Genomic DNA, 23,260 nt, shown 5'->3' on the forward strand with positions numbered 1-23,260 from the left:
CAAATAATTAAGATTGATATGTGCAATCACATAAGAGATGTAGGAGGAATCTACCTTTAAGTGAAAAATTTTAATCATTTGAAAGTTTTCAAGGAATAATAAAAACATATGCACTAAATAACATTATGTACTTTTCTGTTTTGTTTTACATTCAGAGTCTTGATTGCAGGACTAGGAATAAAATTTAACTCAGTGATCTTACCTCTTTGCCTTTTGTATCTCCATTTTCTATCCATTCAACAGTTACACTTTCATTATCTTCATTTAAAGATGTTACCATTGCTTGATGTATTCGGCCTATGTGGGAATAAAGTATATACCTTAAACATGCCACAAATTATGGCATCCTAAACACTGTGAAATACAATTTTATAACTTGGAAATTAAAAAAAATGACACTACTTTTCCTTACAAGAGATTTCCACAGACCCTCAGGCACAGGGAACGAACTTTGTCCACGGGGCCATAAATCAATTTGCTACTTGTCAAGTCCAGTAAATCAGTAAATTAGGTAAGACCTAAAGTTTATTTTCAGCATATATGATAAATGGTCACACACTGACATACAATGCCTGAAATCTTAAACTGTTAAACAGTTCTAATCATTAGAAAGTGTCCTTACTATGAGCCAAAAAATGATTCTGTAGAACAAAGAACAAAAATTTATAAAGCAAAATTTTTTTTCCTGAGACAGTCTCGCTCTGTTACCCAAGCTATAGAGCAGTGATGCGATCTTGGCTCACTGCAACCTCTGCCTCCTGGGTTCAAGTGATTCTTCTGCCTCAGCCTCCTAAGTAGCTGAGATTACAGCCATGCATCACCACGCCCACCTAATTTTTGTACTTTTAGTAGGGACAGGGTTTTACCATATCGCGCAGGCTGGTATGGAAATCCTGGCCTCAAGTGATCCACCCACCTCAGGCTCTCAAAGTGATGGGATTACAGGCATGAGCTACTGTGCCTGGTTCAGAAAGCAGTTTTAAGTATTATACTGATATAAAATACTTTTTACTTAAAAACCACTTTTTACCATATATGATGCAAATTGATAAAATTTTAAAATTAAGAAATGTGATTCCAAAAAGGTTGGGAAATGCTCATTTAAAATGTCCTCTTCTATATGTTGTCTATCCAAATCTATTCTATTCCTTACTTTCCCTAACTACTCCAGTCTTACAATCTGTAGAGAGAAGATATTATATATAATGTGGTAAACTTATTTTCCCTTATTAGTAGACTGTAGGTTTTATCTGTTAATAACTATAGAGCTAAATAATTATTTTTAATTATTACATAATATTTCATTATGTTTATCATAAATTATTTAATACCTATTGATGGTCACTTAGGTTATGTGCAATTTATTATTATTATAAACACTGCAATGAATACTATTGTATATTTGTCATTATGTACTTGTTGGATTATTTGCCTAGGACAAATTCCTAGAAGCACACCAACAGAATATATACATATATAAAATACTTTTTAAAAAATTTATTACATCTGTTTTCATCTTACCGATCCATCTGGTTGTTAAGTAGGGACAGAAACTATGCAATATATCTGCATCTTCAACATTTCCTAATAGAAATCCTTGGGGGCATCTATAATTTACCTTAAGATAATTTATAGCTCTTTAAATATCTAAAAACAGATATATAGTACAGAAAACAATGTTATTATAATGAGGCATTCAATACTGTTAAAACATGGGCACTATAGTAATTTGATAAGTATTACTGTTTATGAAATTATTATCACTGCCTTTTATTTTATTTTCAACAGAGACAGAGTCTCACTATGTTGCCAAAGCTGGTCTCAAACTCCTGGGCTCAGGGAATCCACCTGCCTTGGCCTGCTAAAGTGTTGCGATTACAGGTGTGAGCCACTGTGCCCAATCTACCTTTTCTTTTTTTTCTTTCTTTTTTTTTTTTTTTTTGAGACAGAGTCTCAAGCGATTCTCATGCCTCAGCCTCCCAAGTAGCAGCTGGGATTACAGGCATGCACCACCATGCTCGGCTTTTGAGACAGAGTCTTGCTCTGTCACCCATGCTAGAGTGCAGTGGAGCAATCTCAGCTCACCACAACCTCCGCATCTGGGGTTCAAGCAATTCTCTTGCCTCAGCCTCCCAAGTAGCTGGGATTACAGGCACGTGCCACCACACGGGGCTAATTTTTGTATTTTTAGTAGAGACGGGGTTTCACCATGTTGGCCAGGCTAGTCTCGAACTCCTGATCTCAAGTGGTCTGCCCTCCTCGGCCTCCCAAAGTGCTGGGATTACAGGCATGAGCCACCACTCCTGGTCCCGGCTAAATTTTGTATTTCTAGTAGAGGACAGGGTTTCTCCATGTTGGCCAGGCTGATCTCAAACTCCTGGCCTCAAGCGATCTGCCCACCTTGGCCTCCACAAGTGCTAGGACTACAGGCGTGAGCCACCACGCCCGGCCTTGTGGCTTACCTTTTATATGAGCTCATATAAAAATCCACATAAGTAATCAATAAACATAATCTTATAGATTTCAAATAGTGAGGATGTTAAGTACTCTCAAATGATATACTGGTGTTGCTTTTTTTAAAAAAAAAACTAAAATACATACTAGTGATCTTTCCATGACAGTATGTATAGACCTACCTATTATTTTTCATAACCACAAAGCATTCCATAAATGAATATATCACAATTTATTCCTTTATTAGGAGTATTATTTCCAACTGTTTGCCATTAAAAGATGCTGCACTGAATATCTGAACATAGGTGTGAATGCTTCCACAAATAAAATTTCTAGAAGGAGAATTAGTGGGTCACGAAAATTGAAATTTTGATAGATATTCCTAAACTGCCCTTTGTATACATTCTCACCAACAGTGGGACCTATTCCTCCACACCCTCAGCAACACTGAGCATTATCAGTCCTAACATTTTTATCATCTCATGTGTCAGATTTCTTTAAGCTACTACTTTTTAAGTATGAATATGTCAGATACTAGCTCATTTAATTCACATTGGTTCATTTAATCATAACAAATATACCTACAAAGTAGGTATCTGCATTTTTTTTTTTTTTTTTTTGAGATGGAGTCTCGCTCCGTCACCAGGTTGGAGTGCAGTGGTGCGATCTCGCTCAGCTCACTGCAACCTCCACCTCCCAGGTTCAAGCGATTTTCCTGCCTCAGCCTCCTGAGTAGCTGGACTACAGGCGTGCGCCACCAGGCCCAGCTAATTTTTTGTACTTTTAGCAGAGACAGGGTATCGCCATGATGGCCAGGATGGTCTCGATCTCTTGACCTCGTGATCTGCCCGCCTCGGCCTCCCAAAGTGCTGGGATTACAGGCATGAGCCACCGTGCCCAGCCGGTAACTGCATTTAAAGATGAGAAAAATAAAGCTCAAAGTTACACAGTGAATAAGTAGCGTGGATCTAAACCTTGGTCAGATCTAAAAGTACTTGCTATTAATCACTATGCTTCTCTACTCACTCCAATTAAGCTGATGAAGATGTCTATATGTCTGAAGTCCAGGCATTCCTATAAAAATGTATAAATAAACAGTAACACAAATTCTCAACCCTCATGTGTACCAGAAACTCCTAGGGAGCTTTCACAAAATAAAATGACATTGCTTGAGTCTTGCCCCCAGATAATGAGCCAATTCTTAACAACTTCACTGCTATCATCTTGGTGCAAGCTACCAATGCCTTGTACTTAGATTACTGTGATACTCTCCCAACTAGTCTTCCTGCTTCCAACTTCTCTGCCCTCTGTCTATTCTCCAGAGCAGCCAAAATGTTCCTGGTAAAAAGTAAGTCAGATATTACTCCTTTGCTCAAAACCTTCCAATGTCTCCCCCATCTCACACAGAGTAGAAGCTAAAGTCCTTTCAATGACCTATTAATGACTTACAACAGAGCCCTACATGATCTGACCCACATTACCTGTGACCTCATTCATGCCTTACTAAAGACACTCCTTTTTAATTGTCTGATTCCTGTCTCACACAATACCACCTCCATTCCCCCCACTTCCCCAAAAGATGGGTCACAAACTTAAATGTGAAAGATGTAAAAGCAACTGAGTAAACAGTGGTGCCTTTTACTAATACAGATGGGCATTAGAGGTGATGCAGGTGCTGGGGGTGGGTGAAATTGATGACCTAAAAAAATACTGGGAGGAGTCAAAAGGGAGTTAAAAAAGGGAAATTAGATAATCCTTACTTCAATTTTAGAGACAAATTAGGTAAATAACCAGCGGAAGTGATATGTGTCATTTGAAGTCCTCTGAGAAGCAGATGAGAGAGTTGGGAGTACAAGAGGTTTACTGCTAAAGATAAAAGGGGGAGGAAAGAGGACTGAGCACAGAAAACTTTCAGACCAGGCTGGGTGCAGTGGCTCACGCCTGTAATCCCAGCACTTTGGGAGGCTGAGGCGGGCAGATCACTTGAGGTCAGGGGTTCAAGACCAGCCTGGCCAACATGGTGAAACCCAGTCTCTACTAAAAATACAAAATTATCTGGGTGTGGTGGTGGGCGCCTGTAATCCCAGCTACTCAGGAGGCTGACGCAGGAGAATCACTTAAACCCGGGAGGTGGAGGTTGCAGTGAACCAAGATCGCTCCACTGCACTCCAGCCTGGGTGTCAGAGTGAGACTCCACTTAAAAAAAAAAAAAAATTAAGATTAAAATAAAAAATAAAAAATAATGAAAACTTTCAGACCATGATGCAGATTTGAAAACTATGAAGGAAGTGGCTGTGAAGCAGGACTGAGCAGAGAAAGCCTCAGACCTTGATGCAGATCTAACAAAGTCTTGGTCAACCCAGTAGGGTGCTTCAGAGCAAGACTGCCCATTAGAGGAGTCCTGCACTGAGCCAAAATGGATATGTCCTATTATCCATGCCATGCTCTGTCACTGGCTGTGGATTTCCCAGGAAATTCAAATTCTCAACCCCAAACCTAAAGGCCCTGAAGGTACTAACAACTGGAGGTTGTCAGCTAACTGCACTCCCTGAAACTGAAATTCTTTCTTAGAGAGACATGTAAGCAGTGCACCTGCATGGTTGCCACAGCATATGAAAAAGAGGATGAGTTTAACTGGTAGTGGAAATGAAGAGTGGACCCCAGAGAGCCATAAGCAGCCCAGTCACCATCACAATCTGGGAGGAGCCTACCACTGCTGCATCAAGCCCCACATCAATCACCATCTCTACAACATGAATAGGGAGGCTAAGACCTGGCAGCCATTCTTTCCTCAACTGCCCGTGGCAGCCGCACAACATACTAATACCCACTAGTGGAGACAAGAAGATTATAGCAATAAAAGTTTTGGAGAAAGTAAAAGAGTTTAATAAAACATTGATATGGTTTTATCAACAGAAAGGAAGGAAATATTTCAGCCTAAGGAAGATGCATTTGAATCAGACTACTGTGAAGAATAACCCTCAGCAGGAAATGAAGAGGCTGTGGTTGAGGTTAAAGAAATGAGACACCTAGCTATCAAATCTAGTTGAAAAAAAAGAAAAAAGAAATGAGTTACCAAGGTGGATCTCCATGCAATTACCACTAGAATTACCACAATAATGAGAATGGAGAAAAATATGTGCATATTCCAAAAGGCAAGACCAACACAACCATTCTTATTGTTGGGCATCTACCATGGTATTTCCACCCTTCTGGGCAAGGAGTGACTTAATGTACCATAACTAGGTGTGCAAAAAAAAGGTGGGCCAGTGGAGCAAAATATGTACCAGGACTACAGGTCACAAATTCACAGAGACCTTAATCTCCAGAGACAGGCTAGAGAGATTGGCAATGAGAGGATAAAGCAAATCAAGGAGGCCGGGCACAGTGGCTCACACCTGTAATCCCAGCACTTTGGGAGGCAGAAGTAGGAGGATGGCTTGAGCCCAGGAGTTTGAGACCAGGTTGGCAACATAGCGAGACCTCAACTCCATAAAAAAAATTTAAAAATCAACAGGGCATGGTGGTGTCCACCTACAGCCCCAGCAACTTGGGAGGCTGAGGTAGGAGGATTGCTTGAGCCTAGGAGGTCAAGGCTGCAGTGAGCTGTGATTGTGCCATTGCACCCCAGCTTGGGCAAGAGTGAGATCCTGTCTCCAAAAAAAAAAAGGAAAAAAAAAATCAAGGAGACAACATCCAGTATCAGCAGTCTCCTCAATATTGGAACCTCTATGACCTCAACCACCAGTGTACACATCCAGAAAGCCTTAAATCACAAGTTTGCAGAGTCAAAAGCATCTGATCTAAGACTAAACTCTAGAGGTTGAGCAGGGCAGGACTGAGAATTATGTTGGCTTATCTCTACCATAATCCAGTTTACTCATCCAACAAGTGAATATGAAATTCCAGCAATAAGAAATGAATAAACAGTCTTAAGCATTTGCTTTTTGCCAATTAATCAGAAAACTAGAACCATCTACACTACCTGCAACACCAGTGCAGCATGGGGCTTTTATTTGCACCAAAAGATGTCTCTAAAAAATGTTATTTTCTTTTTAAAAACCAACTTTGCCCAATATGACTTTAAATATTTTTTAATTGTCTTATATATGGCTTTTCATTGAGCTACTCAAATACCTCCTTTTAAATTGTAATAGAAATTTATAATTTTTCTTTTTAAATTTTTATTTTTTCTTTCTTTTAACAAAGACATCCAATGATTTCAAAAGTCAAATAGTAAACACCTGTTAACAAAGGTGTTAAGTAATAAGAGAAACAATAATAAGATACATGAAAAATTTTTCAAAGGAAAAAGTCATGATATGGTGACAACATATAGGCATAACAAGAAGGTTTCAAGCCTGGATGACTGGGAGAATGATGGCACTAGGGGGAGAACAATGAGATGCTCAAGTCTCAGTTGTTAATAGGGATCATGCATAGATGTTAATAAGACTAATCAGGACTAGAAATATCTTCCCCTAGAAAATGCAACAATCTTTCCATGTGGCCTTCCAATACCATCCCATTTCTCTGATCCACCTGAGAAAACTCCTGTACTCCATCTTCACTAACTCATTGCCCTTTGACTCTCTTTGATTCACCATTTACTTTACTGTGAATTATATCACATATACTTCTACATTAAAGAAAAATAATAATAGAGCAAACGCCTGTGTAACTACCACCAGCTAGGTTAAAAAACACTTTTGAAACCCCATACATTCCCCTCCCAAAGATAACAACTGCCAGGCGCAGTGGCTCACACCTGCAATCCCAGCACTTTGGGAGGCTGAGGCGGGTGGATCACCAGAGATCAGGAGTTTGAGACCAGCCTGGCCAACATGGTGAAACCTCTCTCTACTAAAAGTACAAAAAATTAGCTGGGCATGGTGGTGCGTGCCTGTAATCCCAGCTACTCAGGAGGCTGAGGCAGAATTGCTTGAACCTGGGAGGCAGAGGTTGCAGTGAGCCAAGATCGCGCCATTGCACTCCAGCCTGGACAATAAGAGCAAAACTCCACCTCAAAAAAAAAAAAAAAAAAAAGTACTAAAAGTAACTACCCAGACATTTGAGATAATCATACTTTGGCTTTTCTTTATAGTTTTATCACCTTTCAATGTAACACACACACACAGAAATCTAAACAGTTTACTTCTCTTTAAATTGCATATGCATGGATTAACACTACTTTAAGACTTGTGTTTTTTTTTTTTTTTTTTGCTCAATACTATTTTTTGCAATTCATTTATGTTGTATATATAAAATGTATTAACTCATTTTCACTACAATATAGAATTTCATTGCATGAATATACCACATTTTATCTATTCTACTATCAGACATTTGAGTTGTTTTTATGTTTCTGCTATTAGGAACAATGATGCTACGGACATTCTTACATATGTGTACCGGTACAAATGTGCATTAATTTCTCTAAGATACATAATAAGAGAAGAAATACAGAATAACTGAGTCCACATATATAAAACTTTTCTCTTCAGTGCCATGATGCTTCCTATCTATAGTAGCTGTGTGATAGTTTGTGTATTCGTCCCTGCCTAAATCTCATGTGGAATTGTAATCCCTATATTGGAGGTGGGGCCCAGTGGAGGTGATTGGATGGTGGAGGTGACTAGATCACTGGGGTGGATTTCTCATGAATGGTTTAGCACCATCCCCTTGGTGATGAGTGCTGTCCTCACGACAGTGAGTTCTGTTCTCTGGCTGTTTAAAAGTGTGTGGCATCTCCCTCTCTCTTGCTCCTGCTCCCCCTTAGCCTTCATGAGGCCTTCCCAGAAGCTGAGCAGATGCCAGCATCATGCTTCCTGCAAAGCCTGCAGACCTCAAGCCAATTAAACCTCTTTTATTTATAAATTACCCAGTCTCAAGTATTTATAGCAACGAAAGATGGGCCTAACACACAGTATCTATAATGATTTGTAATCCCCCTAGCAATTACTCCACATTCATGAAAACAATATTAGTCAGATTTAATGTATCATATTATGGTTCTAATTTCTCCGATTTAATAAGGTTTTGCCTGTTTTTGTGCTTGTTAGCCATTCAGGCCTTTGAGTACTGACTTGAGTGTTGGGGCCTCTTTCTTTTGGCTACTTCTCTATGGGAATTCTATATTCTTGGTATTAATCTTTTGTTGTATGTATAGCAAATATTTCCTACAAAGTTGTGGCTTATCTTTTCATGTTCTTCATGGTGCTTTTGATGCATTTAAATTCTTAATTCTAATGTAGTCAAATATATGTTTTTCCATTATGGATTTTTTTTTTGTTTTTTGGTATGCTATGAAATTTTTCCAAAGATTGAGATCCCTAAAACAGTCTCTTACATTTTCTTTTAAAGTTTTATAAGCCGGATGTGGTGGCTCAGGCCTGTAATCCCAGCATTGTGGGAGGCTGCAGTGGGCAGATCACTTGAGGTCAGGAGTTTGAGACCAGCCTGGCCAACATGGTGAAACTCTAACTCTACTAAATATACAAAAAATTATCCAGGTGTGGTGGCGGGTGTCTGTAATCCCAGATACTTGGGAGGCTGAGACAGGAGAATTGCTTGAGCCCGGGAGGCAGAGGTTGAAGTGAGCCAAGATGGTGCCTCTGCACTCGAGTCTGGGCGATAGAGCAAGACTCCGACTCAACTAAATAAATAAAATTTTACAAAACCTTTCATATTTGGGACCTTAATCCGTTGGCATTTTGATATTTTTGTATGATAACACAATTTCCTTTCTAGGACCATTTCCTGAAAATCTCCTTTCCCCTCTACTTATCAGCAATACTACCTGTGTCATAGTTCAAGCATACATGCATGAGTTTATTTCTTTATCCCTGAACTAAAATTACACTTAGTATTATAGCTTTGCTTATTATTCAGTCTTGAAATATAGAATAAGCCCTCCTGTCTTATTGTTCTTTAAGAGTCTCTTTGATCTTCTTGGCCTTTTGCATGTCTGTATAAACTTTAGAATCAGCTTGTGAAGTTCCAAAAATCATATAAACCAATAATCACAAAACACTATCTGTTGGGATTCTGATTGGAATTGCATTGTCTGTTTTGTTCTGGATTTTTATATCATTAATTAAGACTGATACTGGCCAGCAATTTCCCTTTCTCAAAGCTACTTTTTTATTTCTTTTTTAAGATTTCGGGGGTCTCTCTCTGTGCCCAGGCTGAAGTATGGTGGTGTGATCATGGCTCACTACAGCCTCATGTGATCCTCCTGCTTCAGCCTGCCGAGTAGCAAGGATTACAGGCATGCAATACCATGCCTGGCGAATTTTTTGTAGACAGGGTCTCGCTATGTTGACCAGGCTGGTCTTTAACTTCTGGTTTCAAGCAATCCCCCTGCATCAGCCTCCCGAAGTGCTGGGATTACAGGTGTGAGCCACTGCTCCCAGCCTCTCATAACAATCTTATTAGATTTTGGTAACATGGTTATACTAATCGTTTTTTTTTTGAGACAATCTCGTTCTGTCACCCAGGCTGGAGTGCGATGGTGTGATCTCAGCTCACTGCAACCTCTGCCTCCCAGGTTCAAGTGATTCTCCTGCCTCAGCCTCCTGAATAGCTGGGATTACATGCGCACGCCACCACACCTTGCTAATTTTTGTATTTTTAGTAGAGAGGGGGTTTCACCACGCTGGCCAGGCTGGTCTGGAACTCCTGACCTCAGGTGATCCACTCACCTCGGCCTCCCAATGTGATGGGATTGCAGGCATGAGCCACCGCGCCCGGCTGGTTATACTTACTAATCTCATAAAATGATTTTCTATGGCAGAGTTTTCCCTTTCCGTACTCTAGAATAGTTGGTGTGAAATTAGATTATTCGACTCTTGAGTATTTGGTAGGCACTTGTTAAACCATCTTGCTTTGCATTATTATAAGAAGATCCAATTTCCTTAATAATTATAGAATTATTAGTTTTTTATTGTTTTCATAATTATATTTTTCTAAGAGTTTTAGATAAAGTTTCCACATTTTTGGCATCAAGTTCATATCTGTTTAATGCCTCTGGCATCTGATATGATGTCCACATTTTCATTCCTAGTATTTTGGTAAACTTTTTTCTCTTAATCTCACCTGGGATTTGTTCATTTGTCTTTTCCAAGAATAAACCTGACTTCGTTGAGTCTTTTTTATTAGGTGTTATTATGTACTTAATTTCTGCTATTATTACTTCTTTCTTTCAACTTACTTTGGGCATATTTTACTGTTTTTTCCCCTTAAATTCTTAAGATGAATGCTTAAGTCATTCACCATCCTTATTCTTTCTATTTTCTTTATAAGCTGCTAAAGCTACACATTTCTTTCCCAGAACTGTTTTAGCAGCATCTTACAAGTTTTTACATGTAGTTTTTTTGTTATTGTTCAGTTCCAGCTATTTTTCTAATTTTCATGATTCTTTGTCTCATGAGTTATTTAAGAAATGTTTCTCAAATTCCAGACATGGAGGTTTTCTAGGTATCCTGTTCATGATTTCTAAAGGTGAGATAACTGACCAATCAGAACAGACAAAGCCACAATAATTGGTATGACTTTCCCAGTGCACAGTGGCTGAATACCCCTGTATTTCTACCATAACTGTACTGGGCTGCCTTCCTTGATGGAAAATTTCTTATACATCTTGCTCCAGGAGCAAATCAGCAGCATTTAAAAACCAGCATTTTTAAGAGGAGCCACATAACCTTGTCTTCAAACAGTGGACCTGACTCTGATTCTCCTTTAAAGTCTCTTTCTCCCACATCATCCTATAGGAATCAAAACTTTTGACATCCATGCCTGCTTCAGCCTCACCCATCTCTTAGAATTCCTGTTCCATTACTAATCCATGATCTTGTTTTTGAGCTCAGCTATGCCTTTTTGGTTTCCTCTTATGTGTTTGGGACAGAAGGATGCCAATACATGAACTTTATTATACTATTTTGAACCAGAAGCCTCAATCCATCTGTAAGTCATAAGTCATAGTCATAGAAAATGAGGTGAGATTTGAAAATTCTAAGTTTACATTGTTATATAAAATCAATACTACCATATAAAAGATAACTTATAGTTTCAAAAACTCTATGGCTTTTTAAAACTTAAAATCCAGAGACATATTTAAAAGTTTTCCATTGTGTTTCAATCTAGTTGTAAAGATAAATTAGTATAGAAAATGTCATCTGTTAGGGGTAAAGTAAAAACAAAAAAAAACACTTGCAAAGAGTTTTTCAATTTTTTTATTAAAATATATTTAATTAAAAATAATACCCACTGTGGCACTGTTCTCCATTGAGAGGCGAAAGGGTGGTGAGGAGGAGCTGGCAATGCCCATCCCTAGGAATCCGGACAAGCCCTGCCTCCCAGGTTCCCATTTATATCCCCAACTTTCCAACAGGCTCTGACCTCCAGGCAATTGGTTCAAAGTTACAAGTGCTTGTGACCCTCCCTTGAGCTCCTCCAGGCCCACCCCTGTTACAGAATTCAAGGGCCACCTGGACAAACTCCTTGCTTTTTCTCATTCTTGGGATCCTTCGTTCATGCTACAAAGAGGATCGGGGGACACAGTGGAGTCTCTACTAGCTGGGGTAAGGGAGGAAACAGACAGTAATGGGGGACCAGGCCAAGAAGAGGGATGGTGATGAATGCTCCAGAGCAGGATCGGGCAGTAGGGCACTGGGTCTCTCAGCATGTATAGCCCTTCCAGGCCCAGTAGCTCCATGCACAGCTCATCTTCTAGCCCTAGCCCCAACTCCAACCCTGCTACTGACACCTCAAAGCCAAGTACTCCAGCCAGGGTTGCTGCAATCTCCTTAGAGAAACCTGGGGAGGAGTCTCCTATGAGGATGATGTTAGGCCTTGAGCCACAGCAGGAGCAGTGGTGGGTCAAGTTCTGGTGGTTGAGGGTGTGGGGATCCTGAGGGCCAGCCACTGGCCCCTCATCTTCTAAAAATCCAGGCCCTTCAGAAAAGCCAGGGGGATCCATCACCAGGCTGATTTATGGGCTCTCCATGCTGAACTGCTCCAGTTCCCCAGGCTGAAGTCACTCATTGGCCAGTGAAGACTTGCCCAAGCCCAGTGGGCCGAGGTGGGTAGTATTCCATAATCCAACTGCCTGCTCAGGGGCTACTCACCTGAGGGCTGTGCTGAGCAGACCTGAGAGGGCAGCTCTGGCTGCTGTAGAGACTTTGGGGTGTGTGGCTGGGTGTGCAGATTACTGGTCTCCAGGGGGACACCCTGAATGATGGAAGACAGGGTGGGTGACATTGGCAAAAACTGGGTAGCTGCTGTTGGGACCTTCTGGCATCGGCTGGACCTGTGGGCAAACTTAGGGGGCTGAGGGGTACAAGGCAGTGGTGGCGGGAAGGCCCCAGGAGTAGAGGTTGAGTAAGGTAGGGGCAGATGAAGAATAAAGTGGAGGACAAGAGGAGGAGTAGGAGGAGGAGGAGAAGGAAGAGGAAGAGGGGGAGGAAGAGAGGGAGGAGGAGGAGAAGACGGTGCAGGGTACTTAGTGAGGGGTGGCCCAGGAAGGTAGTAGGCAGGGCATCGTGGGCCAAGGAAGAGGGAGATAGTGAGGGGTGGCTGTGGGAGCCCTGAAGATGGAGCTGAGGACTGCTCAGGGAAGCCTGGAGATCAGGATTGCTTAGGGAGGACTGCAGGGATGGGTGGCTGAGAGGTGAACAAAGTCCTGGTGCATCATGACCTGGGCCCAAGTCCAGGCCCAGGCCCTCACTAATGCCCAGGTGAGTCATGATGTGAGTCAAATTGGAGGTACTGTTGCCCCTATTCAGGCTAGGGTAGGCTGTCTCCTCAGCGTCCAGGGGGGTGGGCAGTGCTGGCAGAAAGTACAAATTGGGGAGGTCAGGTAGGGACCTCCTCCCACATCCAGTCTTCATGGCAGGTGGGAGGACAGGCACACTGGCAAGCTGGCCAGAAGGAAAGATATTAATTCCAGGGACTTCATTAGGACCGGAGTCAGGAGGAGGGTGATGACAGCTTCTAAGTATCCCATGGCTTCAGCAAATGCTTGTCACCTAGGAGAACTTCTCCTCAATAGCAGGTACTTTGGAGTCCATTTTACCACCCTGAAATGTTGGCTGGGCAGGATGCTGGGAGGTGTGGGGCCTGAATAAGTATCCTGGGGACTGGGGTTCATCACACTTGTGTGAAGGGCAGAGTCAGAGCTTGTCCTGTTAAATACAGATGTTGGGCAAAACAGGTACCCCTTCTCTGCAGGGAAATTGTCCCAGGAGATAGTCCTTCACCAGCTGGACACTTCGGGAGGAGATAAGTAGGCAGGACTATAGGGAGAGCTGTTAGTGTGGTAGGGTGTTGGCAGAGAACCACCATAACGGGAGCTCCTTGTGTATGGCAGTTGCAGTTTTTGCGTGTGTAACTGATGTCCATTATCATTTCCTCGAGGGCCACTGTGTCCTCAGCCTGACACTGCTTTTGCAGCGTGATCTCACTAAACTTGCACAGATTGAAAGCCAAGGCTGTGGCCGAACAAGGCTCATTTGCCCCTGCCCCCGATGTCGCCATCTTCCTCCCGTTCCTTCCTGACACCCTCCCAGTACAAGCCACTGTTCCTCCCTCAACACCTCCCAGCATCCTATTCCAGTCATAGCGACTGCCGCCTCAGCCTCACAAACAGTTTTGGAAAGTACAGGCAAACCCTGCAGAATAGCTCCCTAATCATTATTTTCCCAATAGAACACCTCTTGGTTTTTAATACCAAAACCTCCTAAAATGTACTTTTCTCACAATGCAAGATTTTTCTGGCAAATATTTATGTAAGGAAAGATTTATATTTGTATGTGACAAAACTCAATTCACATTTTAAATAAAAGAATGTGCAAGAAAAGTTTGGAGCTACATTCCAAATATAATCGATAGACTGTTAGAATCACGGTAGACATAAAAAATCATGCCAAGTATCAAAGTGATACAAAATGTAGGTATAGGATGATGCTTTTATCATATTCAGTATGAGCCATTTACTAACAAAGTTTGCTTGTCCTCAATGTATTTCTATAGCCTCTCATATATTTGTTTAGCCTTTGTTTTGCTTACTGCTGAGAGTCCCTAAATATTTAAGAAAATGTTGAAGAAAACGGTGGGAATGGGCAAAAAGCAATTACACTGGAAGAAAAGATTTTACTATATATAAATCTGATTTGTTAATCTCATTGTTTATTGATCACACATGATGATATTTTACTTATACAAAGGTAATTCACAGTGGTTAGTTACATTTCTGAATTTGGTTAGGGAGTTCATGTTGATACACTGCCATTTTTTTCCATTTAGTCTACATTCAACTATTTGACCTAAAAAAATGACAATTTCATATGGTTTAACTTAATATAAAAGTAATGTTCACCCCAAACTTAGATGTCAAAAATTTATAAAAATAAAATCTGCTAAATCAAATATAAATATAATAAATATTTTGAAATATAATCTTTAATCAAAGCCATTTCATGTTTAGCTCATTTTAAGAAACATTTTTACTTCACTTAAGGCTCAACTTTTTGTTAGGGCGAAATTAAAGGGAAAACAGTTCAGATCTCAACTTTTAATATCTGTTGGTAAATATCAAGATACATGATTTTTAAAAAGAAAAAAGCCACAAATGACTGAACAGAACATACATGCAAATTTAAGCCACCTTTGCTTCAGTGAATAAAAATAAATACATAGAATTTATATTTCAAGACTTTCTAATCTTTAAGATAGTTACTTAAGATCTGGTATTAGTGCTATTTGTCATAAAAGCTCATATATTCATTGAGCTGTCAAAAACAAGTTTTACATGTTGACAATTGCCTTTTGGTCTCTGAAAACAGGATCCTATTATATGTTTTCTAGTTCACAGCTGAGTTCACAGCAGCTGTGAGGCTAAGAAATGCCAGCAACCAATTAGGCTGGCATAAACCTTGTCTGGCATATAAAGTATAATTTGGTTGCAAATGGAGGAGACAAGAGCCAAAATAAGTCAGCCAAGAATACTAATAAAATTTCATTACAAGTATTTAAAAGTCAGAATATTAAAAATCTAACAAAAATATGTATTTTATTAAGAAAATATAGTAGTAGAACGTTAGGAAAAATACAAAAAAGCAACAATCAATTCTTTTCAGATCCAAGCAGTTTTTTAAAAGGTTGCAGCTGTTTCTGACATACCTAGGATTACAAACTCTATGTTTTTTTTTTTTTCATTTCTATTTCTAACTACCTAATCATAGAATTGTGGTATATGACCATACATATGGCAAGTCTTCCCCCAAAGTGAACATTATTTTTATCAGTTCCCCTTTAGACGTTTCTATAAAAATTTCTCTTCATACTTTTAAGACATTAAGACCTTTATAATTTTTTTTTTTTTTTTTTTGAGATGGAGTCTCGCTCTGTCACCCGGGCTGGAGTACAGTGGACGATCTCAACTCACCACAACCTCTGCCTCCCAAGTTCAACAAGCAATTATCCTGCCTCAGCCTCCCAAGTAGCTGGGATTACAGGCATATGCCACCGTGCCTGCAATCCCAGAAAACAAATTTTTTTTTTTTTTTTTTTTTTAGGCAGAGTCTCGCTTTTGTTGCCCAGGCTGGAGTGCAATAGCACGATCTTGGCTCACCGCAGCCTCTGCCTCCCCGGTTCAAGCGATTCTCCTGCCTCAGTCTCCTGAGGAGCTGGGATTACAGGCACGCGCCACCACGCCTGGCTAATTTTGTATTTTTAGTAGAGATGTGGTTTCTCCATGTTGGTCAGGCTGGTCTCGAACCTCAGGTGATCCGCCTGCCTTGGCCTCCCAAAGTGCTGGGATTAAAGGCATGAGCCACTGTGCCCGGCCTAGACCTTTATAAAAATTTCAAAACCTAAATATGCCTAAGAACAACACAACTTAAATTATTAGTAAAAATAAAACTTCAGTTATAAGATTGTTTATAATGGCTATTTCCAAACCCTTTGAAGTTGTTTAAATCTGTTTTAAGTATGATAAATTTAAAAATATAACAGATCAATGCTTTATACAATATTACTACAAAAAAATATAATTTAAAAATTTGTACACATATTTTTAAAAAGTAGTCACCGGTGATTCATATGTATACAGCCATGTAATGAAAACTAATAGGAAAATCTAGCTTACCTGCCAATAAATTAAAATATATAGTGTGTCTATTCTTGATAAAACCTCTAGCAACCCCTTCCATTTCCAATCAGAATACCACTAAATAATTTAAAAGCATTTTTAATAGACTTTTAAAAATATGCTAATAAAATCTAGTTGTCTCCTGTACCTCTCAAGCAGAGACTAAGAGGAAAACATGCATAAATATCCATTCCCAGAAGAACAAAGAAATATTACTCTGAATTGTAAAATCACATATTCAGACCAAGTGTCTGGCAGAACAATGTTGTTTCCAGAAGATGAGTAAAATACATAAGTTTACTTAAAGTGGTTGGTAAACAGATACTTGAAGGAAATACTTTCTTCCAAGTCATTCCACACCAGATAAATTATCTTAGAACACACTGACGGTAAAACCTTTTGCCACTTCATATCAGGTGATTGATCAAAACCTGTCTTAAATAACAGGTTTTCCATTATTCTTTCTTTTTTTCTTTCTTTTTCTCACTCTCACCCAGGCTGGAGTTGAATGGTGCAATCTTAGTTCACTGAAATCTCTGCCTCCTGGGCTCAAGTGATCCTCCCACCTCAGCCTTCCGAGTAGCTGGAACCAGAGGTGCCTGCCACCACACCTGGCTATTTTTTGTATTTTTTGTACAGACAGCTTTTTGCCATGTTGCCCAGGTTGGTCTCAAACTCCTGGGCTCAAGTGATCTGCTCACCTCTGCCTCCCAAAGTGCTGGGTCTACAGGCATGAGCCACTGTGCCCGGCCCCATTTTTCTTAAATAATAATTAGGTACATAAAATAGTGGTTCCAATCAATTGTATATTTAGTTATTAAACCAACTGCCACTGTAGAACGCAAATTCAAAAATTTTGCTGCCATCTTTCCAAGTTAAGTCGTAGAAAAACATGCTAATAAGCTTTCATTGTCTAAAGAGGTTTGTCTTAAGACTGGTCTTTTAAAACAGATACAATTCCTTTCTTCAGCTTATTAAAAGAATTCTAAAAGGATGCTCCTTCAAGAACATGAAAACAATTCCCCTCTTTAATATGTCTATAATATTATAATCTTATCATAATCGCAAAATGGAGAAAAGTTGGGAAAACAAAGATTGTCAAATGCTGCTTTAAAATAGACTAAAAGGACAGGGATGCTACAAAAAAGCATTATTTAGAAAATGGAAGTTAACTACACAGTAATATTCACAGTAATGTTAACTACACTAATAGTCACACATTATATCTTGGTTTTGCCAACCACCTCAAAGCGGTTATTATTTATAATCTAACAGTAAATGTCAATTTATTCCTAGGTGCCACTGACCAGTAACTGAGGACAGAAAGAAATTTGATTTGTTGGAGGTCATACAGCAGATCAGCAGCAGAAGTCAAAGTCTCAAATTCTGATATTCAGGTTGTGTTAGCTAATCTAAGCAGTGAGGAGAGTCCTTCATGAGGACTATGTAGCATTACACCTTCTTCAATAGCTTTAGTGGAACAAGAAGCCATTAGAGGAGGACATAAATAATGTCTCAGCTGACACTGGTAACAGTGCTATTGCTGTTTAGTAAATCTCTGGGGAATGTGACTTTGCCAAACATAGAGACCTTTCTGTTTGGTTTATCACACTTAAGATATTACTGTTTTTTAACTAAATTGAAAGTTCTAGTATTTCCTTTCTTAGACATTAAACACAAACCTGAAAGTTTGGAACAAGGAGAGAAAAAAGGAAATGATATAGCTAAGATTTTCATTAAGAAAATACAACTTAAAAATGGGACAAATTTTATTCATATTGAAAACAAACTATGAATTTTCAAATTCTTACCTCATCTATTGTTTTGAAAAGGGATGTAAAAAATAGTGCTCAGTTTCTATAGGGTGACGGGGAAACTTCGGATCTGTTGAGCTGCACACTAACAATTAAGGCAGCATTATTATTTAGAAGGGCCCACTGTGCAGCTTTTTAGAAAAGTTTCATTCAGAATTTGCATAACAGTAATAAGAAAGATGTCATAAAGAGCTATGATAGCATTAAAAAGTATTAAATCAGGATGGGCACGGTGGCTCACGCCTGTAATTACAGCACTTTGGGAGGCTGAGGCGGGCGGATCACCTGAGGTCTGGAGTTTGAGACCACCCTGACCCAAAATGGTGAAACCCCGTCTCTACTAAAAATACAAAATTAGACAGGCGTGGTGGCACATGCCTGTAATCCCAGCTACTCGGGAGGCTGAGGTAAGAGAATCGCTTGAACCCCGGAGGCAGAGGTTGCAGAGAGACGAGATCGCACCACTGCACTCCAGCCTGGGCAACAAGAGCAAAACTCCGTTTCAAAAAAAAAAAGTATTAAATCACTGTGGTTTCCTGATGTTATTCAGCATATTTGGGGCTGGGGAAAAGGAAAGTTAAAACACCATCCAAAACCACTTGTAAAAAGAACATAAAAACCAAAATTCTAAAATCACGATGTAATATGATTACGATTCTAGCTAAAATAGTAACAATGTAAAAAAAAAAAATACACAGTACTAGAAATAACACTTCATGAAGTTTACTAAATATGTTAACTAAATAAATCTCAAAACCCATGAGCCTTAACTAAAAGGCTATTCTTCATATCCACATTCCTTTGGATAACAGAATATACTAAATGTATCTTTACTTACGTGTTAAAGAATACAAGATTTCCTATTTAGAATACCAAAGACTTTTACAGTGGTGTTGTTAAAGCAACATGTTGCCAATAGTTCAAAATTCTGAAGAACTGTCTTTCCCAGGTGTTCTCCTGAATACACTGAACAATGCTATCTAACTGTTCCCTGGCTTAAATTTTTATTTAGCCAAAAGGGAATTTCATACCAATACAGCTGTGCTATTCTGTGAACTTTTCACAGCTACATGTACATATCATCTTCTCTTATGCATACATCCTAATGAGACAGGGATCTTGTGGAATGTTTTTCAAGTTAGTGCAATGTTATTATCCCCCCCAGGACTCTGTCATCCCAACTCCTGCTCCACTCTACGTATGGGAAGATTATGATGATAGTGACCCTGAGTCATGGAAATTTCTACTTTTAAAGCCTGGGCAATTTCGGTTAGGAAAATAAATGATCACTCTTCTAAGCCCTTTTACCACTAGGGTAAAATGTATATTTCAAGTTCAGTGCTGCCAGAACAAAAGGTACATACAGAAGAATGAGATCATTGAAGCTCCGTGTGGCAAGAAAGGCTAAAGTCAGATTATGAGTTTGGTTTTGTACATATGAAGTTTAAGATATCTGTCCAGTGGAGATATGAAGTAGGCTCTCTAATAGACTGGAGTTGGTCAAAGCTGAAGAAAAAAGCTTGGGGATTGTCAATTCAAATCATGCATTCTCAGCGGGGGTGATATCCTCAAGGTGGTAAAAATTGGCTCTTTGGAAGGGCAGATCTTAGATATTACAATGGTTTGTGGCTCTCCGAAGGGCTACAACCCATAAATAGATGCAGAGAAATCTCACTGCGATGCGGTGATTAGGCAATGAAGTAGTCAAAAGGCTTTTCAGGCAGAGCAATAATGAAAAAGAGGTTTGCAAAACACCTATATAGACAGTATTTTTTAAGACAAACAAAGTGGATGTGACAACAAAGTGGATGTGACCACTAAGTGAATGAGGGTAGAAGTCCTGATCTTTAAAGTTCTGTATAGAGGTCAGGGAAATGAGATACCAGCAAAGGAGATCAAGAAGTTAGCAGAGAAAAGGAAGAAAAATCAGAAGAGTAGTCACAGAAGCTAAGTGAAGGTATTTCAAAAGAAAGGGAGTGAATTAATTGTGTCAAATGCTGCTAACAGATCAAGTAAAACAGGAGCAATGCCTAAAAGTGAGAGTAGTCAAGAGGTTTTTGTTTTTTCTTTGAGGCAGTGGCTGGATCTCGGCTCACTGCAATCTCCACCTCCCTGGCTCAAGCAATCCTCCTACCTCAGCCTCCTGAGTAGGTAGGACCACAGGCATGTGCTACCATGCCCTGCTAACCTTTGGTATTTTTTGTAGAGAGGGAGTTTCGCCATGTTGCTTAGGCTGGTCTCAAACTCCTGGGCTCAAGCGATCCGCCTGCCTCAGCCTCCCAGTGCTGGGATTACAGGTGTGAGCCACCACACCAAGCCTAAGAGGATTTTTTTTTTTTTTTCGGATGGGAGAAATAACAGCATTTCCATATTGATGGAAATGACCCAGTAAAGAAAATAACTGTTGATGCAGCACAGAGAGACCAAAGAAGTTGTGACTGGGCAGGTGAAAGGAGACAAGATCCAGCGTACAAGTGGAGGAAAGGGGCATAAAACAGGAACACAAAAAATGTGTCCACAGCAAAATAAGGAAGGCAGTCATAGGCACAGATGCTGGTAGTTGGGTAAATGTGGCTGACTTATAGTTCTTTACCGGTTGTTTATATTTCTTGGTGGTGAAATGACAAGCAAGGTCATTTTGCTGGGTGTGGGTGAGCCAGGAGCAAACATCCTCAAGGAATGAGGGAAGCTGGCAATATCAATAAGATTTCTATTGAGAAACCAGATATATTGTGTCTCTACTAACCAGTGGACAGAATACAAATACAGAAACATGGGGATAAAGGCAATGGATTCCGTTTTTGGTAAGTTTAAGATACTGGCAGGAAATACATGGGATAGTAGCTAAAAGGTAGATCAGAAACCAAGAGAAATATTTGGTCTGCAGAGGCATTTTTTTTTAACTTTTATTAAGGTTTGGGGTTCATATGCAGGTTTGTTACATGGGTAAATTGCATGTCACCGAGGTTTGGTATACAAATGATCCCATCACCCAGGTAGTGAGCAGAGTACCCAACAGCTAGTTTTTCAACCTTCCCACCCTCCTTCCTCTAGTAATCCCAGGGTCTATTGTTGCCATCTTTGTGTCCGCTATTTACCCAATGTTTAGCTCCAGCTTAACCAGTTCACCATTGATGGACATCCAGGTTGATTACATGTCTTTGCTATTATAAACTGTACTGCAATGAACATATGAGTACAGGTCTATTTTCTGTAGAATAATTTATTTTCCATTGTGTATATACCCGGTAGTGGGATTGTTGGGTTGAATAGTTTTAAGTTATCTGAGAAATTTCCACACTGCTTTCCACAGTGGCTGAACTAATTTACATTTCCACCAACAGTGTGTGAGTGTTCCCTTTCCTCTGCAACCTGGCCAACATCTGTTATTTTTTTGACTTTTTAATAATAGCCATCGTGACTGGTGTGAGATGGTGTCTCGTTGCAGTTTTGACTTACATTTCTCAAATGATTAGTGATGTTGAGCATTTTTTCATATACCTGTTGGCCACATGTATGTCTTCTTTTGAGAAGTATCTGTTCATGTCCTTTACCCATTTTTTTTTTTCTTTCATAGCAGGAATGAAAGTTTATTGAAAAGCTTTACAGTTGGGCATGGTGGCTCATGCCTGTAATCCCAGCATTTTCGGAGGCCGAGGCAGGCGGATCACCTGAGGTCAGGAGTTCGAGACCAGCCTGGCCAACATGGCGAAACCCCATCTCTACTATAAATACAAAAATTAGCCGGGCATAGTGGCGGGCACCTATAATCCCAGCTACTCGGGAGGCTGAGGCAGGAGAACCACTTGAATCTGGGAGGTGGAGGTTGCAGTGAGCCGACATCACGCCACTGCACTCGAGCCTGGGTGACAGAGCGAGACTCCGTCTCAAAAAAAAAAAACAAAGAAAAGAAAAGAAGATTTTTTTTTTTTTTTTTTTTTTTTGGGGGGGTGGAGCCAAGATGGCCGAATAGGAACAGCTCCGGTCTCCAGCTCCCAGCCCCAGCGACACAGAAGACGGGTGATTTCTGCATTTCTGCTTGAGGTACCGGTTTCATCTCACTAGGGAGTGCCTAACAGTGGGTGCAGGACACTCGGTGAAGCGCACTGTGCGCGAGCCGAAGCAGGGCGAGGCATTGCCTCACTCGGGAAGCGCAAGGGGTCAGGGAGTTCCCTTTCCTAGTCAAAGAAAGGGGAAACAGACGGCACCTGGAATATCGGGTCAGTCCCATCCTAATACTGCGCTTTTCCAACGGGCCTGGAAAACGGCACACTAGGAGATTGTGTCCCGCACCTGGCTCGGAGGGTCCTATGCCCACAGAGTCTTGCTGATTGCTAGCACAGCAGTCTGAGATCACGCTGCAAGGCGGCAACGAGGCTGGGGGAGGGGCGCCCGCCATTGCCCAGGCTTGCTTAGGTAAACAAAGCAGCCAGGAAGCTCGAACTGGGTGGAGCCCACCACAGCTCAAAGAGGCCTGCCTGCCTCTGTAGGCTCCACCTCTGGGGGCAGGGCACAGACAACCAAAAACTCAGTGAGAACCTCCACAGCCTTAAATGTCCCTGTCTGACTGACAGCTTTGAAGAGAGTAGTGGTTCTCCCAGCACGCAGCTGGAGATCTGAGAACGGACAGACTGCCTCCTAAAGTGGGTCCCTCACCCCTGAGCAGCCTAACTGGGAGGCACCCCCCCAGTAGGGACAGACTGACACCTCATTCAACCGGGTACTCCTCTGAGACAAAACTTTCAGAGGAACTATCAGACAGCTGAATTTGTGGTCTCACGAAAATCCACTGTTCTGCAGCCACCGCTGCTGACACCCAGCCAAACAGGGTCTGGAGTGGACC

The 23,260-nt window shown here is 40.6% G+C and overlaps 1 protein-coding gene and 1 pseudogene across 4 annotated transcripts in view; both read right to left on the reverse strand.

Annotated features, from left to right (window-relative positions):
• Nucleotides 1-23,260, reverse strand: part of KIF2A (kinesin family member 2A) — an 89,294-nt gene that overhangs the window by 41,853 nt on the left and 24,181 nt on the right. For all 4 annotated transcript variants that reach the window (XM_055253899.2, XM_055253898.2, XM_055253897.2 and 1 more), the window contains exon 2: nucleotides 203-297. In XM_055253899.2, the coding sequence (XP_055109874.1) occupies nucleotides 203-297 (95 nt within the window). The remainder of the gene's footprint in view (nucleotides 1-202; nucleotides 298-23,260) is intronic.
• Nucleotides 11,648-22,159, reverse strand: LOC129468395 (CREB-regulated transcription coactivator 2-like; annotated as a pseudogene).

Source organism: Symphalangus syndactylus, chromosome 18, assembly GCF_028878055.3.
Source record: "Symphalangus syndactylus isolate Jambi chromosome 18, NHGRI_mSymSyn1-v2.1_pri, whole genome shotgun sequence".
Taxonomy (NCBI): domain Eukaryota; kingdom Metazoa; phylum Chordata; class Mammalia; order Primates; family Hylobatidae; genus Symphalangus; species Symphalangus syndactylus.